The sequence below is a fragment of the Stegastes partitus genome, unplaced genomic scaffold, assembly GCF_000690725.1.
Source record: "Stegastes partitus isolate 25-593 unplaced genomic scaffold, Stegastes_partitus-1.0.2 Scaffold70, whole genome shotgun sequence".
Classification (NCBI taxonomy): domain Eukaryota; kingdom Metazoa; phylum Chordata; class Actinopteri; family Pomacentridae; genus Stegastes; species Stegastes partitus.
The window spans coordinates 154,055-160,054 of NW_007577801.1; the positions used below are offsets into that span (position 1 = coordinate 154,055).

General features: G+C 39.6%; 1 protein-coding gene across 4 annotated transcripts in view; it reads right to left on the reverse strand.

Moving 5' to 3' along the window:
• Positions 1-2,807: 2,807 nt before the first annotated feature.
• LOC103353398 (kinase suppressor of Ras 1-like) overlaps positions 2,808-6,000 on the reverse strand; it is a 51,052-nt gene continuing 47,859 nt past the window's right edge. For all 4 annotated transcript variants that reach the window (XM_008276365.1, XM_008276366.1, XM_008276364.1 and 1 more), the window contains 2 exons: positions 4,748-4,883; positions 2,808-3,764 (listed from right to left, as the gene is read on the reverse strand). In XM_008276365.1, coding sequence (XP_008274587.1) covers positions 3,618-3,764; positions 4,748-4,883 — 283 coding nt within the window. In that variant the 3' untranslated portion in view covers positions 2,808-3,617. The remainder of the gene's footprint in view (positions 3,765-4,747; positions 4,884-6,000) is intronic.

The window sequence follows — 6,000 nt, forward strand, 5'->3', positions numbered from 1 at the left end:
TAGTTTCTCAATACCTCTTATGGTATCTCCCCAACATATTTGTTTTTAGTCTTGCAGGTGCACAGATATCTCTCTCTAAGATTAACCAATTTTGTGGTGCTCAGAGGACTGAACTTGACAATAACTGCGCATTAAGGCTGTACTTGTACAACAGTGCTTTTCACTAAATGCTAAGCATTTGTCAGCATGCCCACATGCTGACAGAGACGATGCTAACATGCTAATATGTAGCAGGTGTGATCCTGTTGTTGATATGTATTTCATATATCAGGCTGTCCTTATTGATGTCCTAGTTTAAGCTTTGTGATAACATGCTAACCTTTGTTCATTAGCACTAAACACAAAGTCCAGCTGAGGCTGAAGGGAACATCTTTTAGTTTTGCAGGCATTTGGTCATGAACTAAAGTCCTGGAGAGACTGATTTTTGACTTAAAGATGCAATTTCCATTTAATGAAAACTTAGATCGGCACAGTTATTGCAAGTCATCCTCTTGGTACCATGCATGCCTGAACAAAACCTCATGGCAATTCATCCATTAGTCATTGTGGACATTTTAATATGGAGCCAAGTGGTATTCTGAGTAACCACACAGCACTGCAGTTAGTAGAGTCACGTTGCCAAATGTATTCATCTCCAGATTAAGTTGTCAAAAGTTTTCATTTCGATAGTGTGTTCTGTGGATTAGCCAAAGTAACCAGGACACTGTACTGTACATATCTGTACAGGAGGCAGAAAACAAATACAGAGAAAAATACAACACCTTAAAAGCACCCACAAATTGAATAAATAGCCCCTTAAATATAAATTTCCTGTTGGCATTCTTGGAATAAAAGTTATTTTACCTCTTCTAATTAGTATGAGCTGAAACCAGCAGCCTTCCAAGTATGAGGATGAACCAAACAGCTGTGAGGCTGTCTGTCCACTGACATACAGACAGATACAAAGATTTACATTCGTAGAAGACCAGAGAATACAAATGTGGAGACCCCCAGTTGACGGACACGTTTGCAGGTTAATGGAAACTGGTAACCAGTCTGCATGTAGATTTATGTAGACACAGATAAAAGAAGACAAAATGCAGGAAAAACACAGCAGGAGAATGACATGCAGTAAAGGTTCAGCAGGGTTGGATTTAAAGCGAGGCTGAACTCATTTTAGTGTTAATGTATTCAGCTGCATCTGAAATCCCTCCATCGTTTATCCATTCACCATGTAATCAACACTCAAAACTGAGCAGAAAATTCAGTTTTTGAACACTTTCTTTTCTTTTCTTTTTTTTTAAATTGTCACTGACAGCTGTAAAATGCACAATGGTCATTTTTTCCATCCATGCAACGTGGAGCATTGTATTGTGGAATGAAGTAGTGTTGATGCTTTTTGGTGGTCTTGTTTTGTATTTATATTTTTAGATACGTGCACTCACTCAGAATTTGACATCAAACTCTTTGTGTGTTTACATTTAAGGAGGCCTTTAACGCATCATGTGACTCTTCTTCCGCCACAAAATGAAATGATCGCGTACAGCTACCTCAGTCAACTTATTGTTTTAATGGGGAGCTATGAAGAATATAAACATTTATGACGGTAAAAAGCATTGCTACTGCAAATGATTCAAGACAGGAATAATGGTTGACAATTATTAATGTGACTAGGGCTGTTTTGCCATCACCATTTGTGTATTACTAGAAAAAATACAGCAGCTCATTTAGATGTGTTACCATGATATGTTTGAACACAATAAGCTTTTCTTGCTTCTAGAGTAATTACACTACAGGCATTAATGAGCCATAACCAGCTTTGATGCTCAGTCTGCTGAATGACAGCAGAAACAAAAACTGTAAATGAGAAGAACTGTATTGGGAATTCAGCTACATTAAAACATGGAACACTAGTACATTAGTGGTAAGCTGACACATTTTTGGTGTCTATTAAAACTATAGTGCAAGCCCTTAGCTAACTCTTTAGATTCTAAGACTGTTATTCTTGTGCTTTGTTTTGAATTTTAAAAAAAGTATCTCTGTTGCAGAGAGAACCAGTCAAATTAAACTTAGAGTTAATGAGAAGCCTGTGCATGAACAATACATTTAGAAGGACAAATGTATGTTAATGAAGCAATAAATGCAAATATACCCATATCAAGCTTTCTGTCAAAAAGCCACACATGAGCCCAGTCGGCAACGTACATACAGTAGACTGACAAAAATCTGCTACACTGGCCGATGGGCCTCCGTCTGGTTTCCCAGAAAAACAGTAATTTTACTACATGAGTCTATGGATGAGCACACTGTATCTGAACTACTCCTTCTGTCTTTGTGGTGTGTCTGACATGTGGTGCAGTGATTAATCCATCCATCCATTATCTATACACTACTTAATCCTCACTAGGGTCACAGGGGGGGCTGGAGTCTATCCCAGCTGACTTAGGGTGACGGCAGGGGACACCCTGGACAGGTCACCAGTCTATCACAGGGCTACACTTAGAGACAGACAACCAAGCACACTCACATTCACACCTACGGACAATTTAGAATCACCAATTAACCTCAACATGTTTTTGGACCTTGTGGGGGGAACCCGGAGAGAACCCACGCTGCACAGGGAGAAGATCCTGGGTGTCCTCACCAGGACCTGAAACAGCGACCTTCTAGCTGCGAGACAACGGTGCTAACCACAGAGCCACCTTGCAGCCCAGCGATTATTGTTCGTCATATAACTATATGTTCTGCCATTGATGTGTTCCATTCTACATCTGAAGTTACACTGTGATACTGAGCAAGAGTACTGAAAAGTAGTCCATACATGTGTCACAAGTTCACAAGTTCAGCCTGCCTAACATTTTTGTGGCGATTTTATCACGCTGCATATAGACTGAAGGTAACAAGAAGACAGAATAAACGTTAACACCAGCTGAAAATACAAAAGCACTGAAAAAACGTTTTTTTTGACAATATTGTCCGCACTTGCTTGTTCTAGTATAAATGAGGTTTCGGTTGTAAGGAGCACCTGTGCGTCTCAGCTGGTGTATTTGTACATGTATGGACAGTGTGCATGTAGGCCCTGATGGCAGTGATCTCTCAGGCAGTGATGATGATCCCACGACCTTCACCAGGAAAAGAATGGAGTAAGAAGACAGAAATCAGGAATGATGGAAAACAAGTGAGCAAATGAACAGACAGAGAAACAGAAGCATAGACAGGGAGGAAAACGCAGGAGCCAAGAGATAGCAAACTGTGAGAAACTATTAAGATGTCTGGGGGAAAATAAGATGAAGGAAACTTGGAGGGAGCATCTAAAACACCATCCTTGAGTACAAAAAATTGAGTCCAACCAGACCTTTCCCCAAAATACAAAATAGCAGTCACATTAGAAATGACCATTGATATTAGTTGATCCACAATAGGACAACTTCGTAACATTCACATTTTTTTACACACTATTTACAGCATTTTTTATTTGGTGACTTGGTTCTTTTAGCTTCATATAATTTCTCTTTTCATGAAATAAAAATGTAGATTTAAACACGTTTTGACCAAATGAAACAATGCATACTCCCGTTTTGAATGTTGTAAATGGTGTTGCAGGCGGGTTCACGTCGGACTGTGAAAACTCTTTCTTTCTATGATACATACTCTGTGGGTTTCCAGAAGTGTCCAGGATGAGACAGCCTACGGTTGAGTTTGGGGAGTCTGTCCAGCATGCCTGCCAGATGCGTGAAAGTCGGCCTGTCGTCTGCCTTGAAGGACCAGCAGGCAGACAGGATCTCCTGTTGGGATGGAACAAAGAGGATTAATATGTAAAACAGGATTTTTCGACTTCTATTGATCAAATATGTTGACTTACTTTAAAACCCGACTGTGACTGACCAGGACTTTGATGTAAATGAAAAACTTAATGCAACATAATGTTTTTTGAAGTTCCCAAAGATGCTCCATAACTGAATTGTGTTACACAAAGCCTGGCAGGTAACACAGATTTAAAAGAAATACATAAATGCAATTAGTCTTACAAAACTATTAGAGAGGGAGTGATGAGTTAAATACAGTAAATGAACCTAAACTCTAAGTTAGGCACTTAAATACAGCTGCTAGCCTACTGAGAGCTGATTCAATCACACACAATAATCTGTAACTTCAGTTCTTGTTTTTCAGAACCTTGATACTAAGTCTAGAGCATAAACTTAGTTCATAGTACATATTTTTGCATAAGAACTAAAAATTGCCAAGTAAATCTTAAAATGCAGAATTATTTGTTTTAGCGTCATAATTCAGGAATGATTTTATGTAAAAAAACAAAAAGGTTCCCTTCAAGAAACTAATATGGAAGCCTATGGCTGACTTTATAAGACTATTGTGGAATGGCATTTTGATTTTCAAGTTTATATTAACATTATAATTAGCATCCCCTGTTGCCTTCCATAATGACCTGAATATAATTATAATAAATAGAACTATAGCTGGAACCATAATTAAATTGTTAACAACAGTATGGATCCATACAATGAAATTCATAAAAAATCCTCCCTAATATTGTCAAAAAGGAGTAACTTCTCTCTTGAATAAAAACAATGCTTTTTTCCCCCCTTTTTTTTCACTTCTGTCTAAATGGTACTGAGCCAGTCATTTTGCAGGACCTTAACAGTTATAGTTTAATTAAGCACATTTTATAGGCTAAGAGGCAGCATGTTTTGGAATGTTTGACGGATTACCAGTTGTTTCATAGGTGTTGATCTTCCAAAATCAGACTCACCGTGATCTCTTTGCCCAGATTGGCCTCTGCCAACACCTTCCTAATCCCCTCATTGCTGCCCACCAGCCAGATTTTAGCTTCCACGGGCTGGTTTGTGATCTGCCAGTCTCCAGTCTGCAGCTCATACCAGATTGTTCTGCAAATGACACAACACAACTATCAGACCAGAGTGCTGTACTAGGAGGCAAGGTCAGTGGGTTAATGAGGTATGTTGAGCCAAAAGTCAGAGTTTTCAGTGTCACAAAGGTGGCTCTCTTTTACCCTTCTCGATCTCCATGGTAACCTATGCTGTGGAGCTAACCTGATATGGAGCAGGTTATGTTCAGAATTTCGCATTTACATTTACATCTCCCTTTAGCCAAATCAATTCCTGACAATTCTCTATGAGCAATACAGATTCTCAGCTGAGGTAATGTGTTTTATCTGCATTACGAATATCCCTGAATGAAGCCATGCAGTTACAGTATTGCACACTATGTACATCATTTTGCCATGGGAATCCGACATGTATTTAGTTGGTGATGCAGAAATCAGGGGCTGCAAGGTGGCTTGTGGTTAGCAACATTGCCTTGCAGCAAGAAGGTTGCCAGTTCGCATCCCAGTAAGGACACTTGGGATCTGTCTGCGTGGAGTTTGCATGTTCTCCCCATGCAGTGTGGGTTCTCTCCAGGTTCTCAGGCTTCCTCCCACAAGGTCCAAAAACATGTTGAGGTTAATTGGTGATTCTAAATTGTCCGTAGGAATGTGTGAATGTGAGTGTGCTTGGTTGTCTGTCTCCAGGTGTGGCCCTGTGATGGACTGGCAGCCTGTCCAGGGTGTCCCCTGCCTTCACCCTGAGACAGCTGCCATAGGCTCCAGCCCCCCCTCGACCCTAGTGAGGATTGGGCGGTGTATAGATAATGGATGGATGGATGGATGGATGGATGGATGCAGAAATCACATAAATATGTTTTTATATTTGGTCCTGATTTGCTGTCAAGCCTATTTACACTGCTGGTACTGCAGCTGATAGAACACAGATTAGAAAATGGAAGAAGGAGAAGGAACGATATTTCCTTATTATAATAACTTGAACATCTGATGACAGTAAGCCTGAGGAATAAAGTTAGCAAGCAAAAGACCAAAGATCTGAAGGAAAGTACTATTTTCCCACCTTTTTGTCTGATGTGTAATTTTAACCCTAAATTTTATGAATATTGTATTGAATGCAGAATTTAAGTCATACATTGTTCATAATACAAAAATTGGAAAGT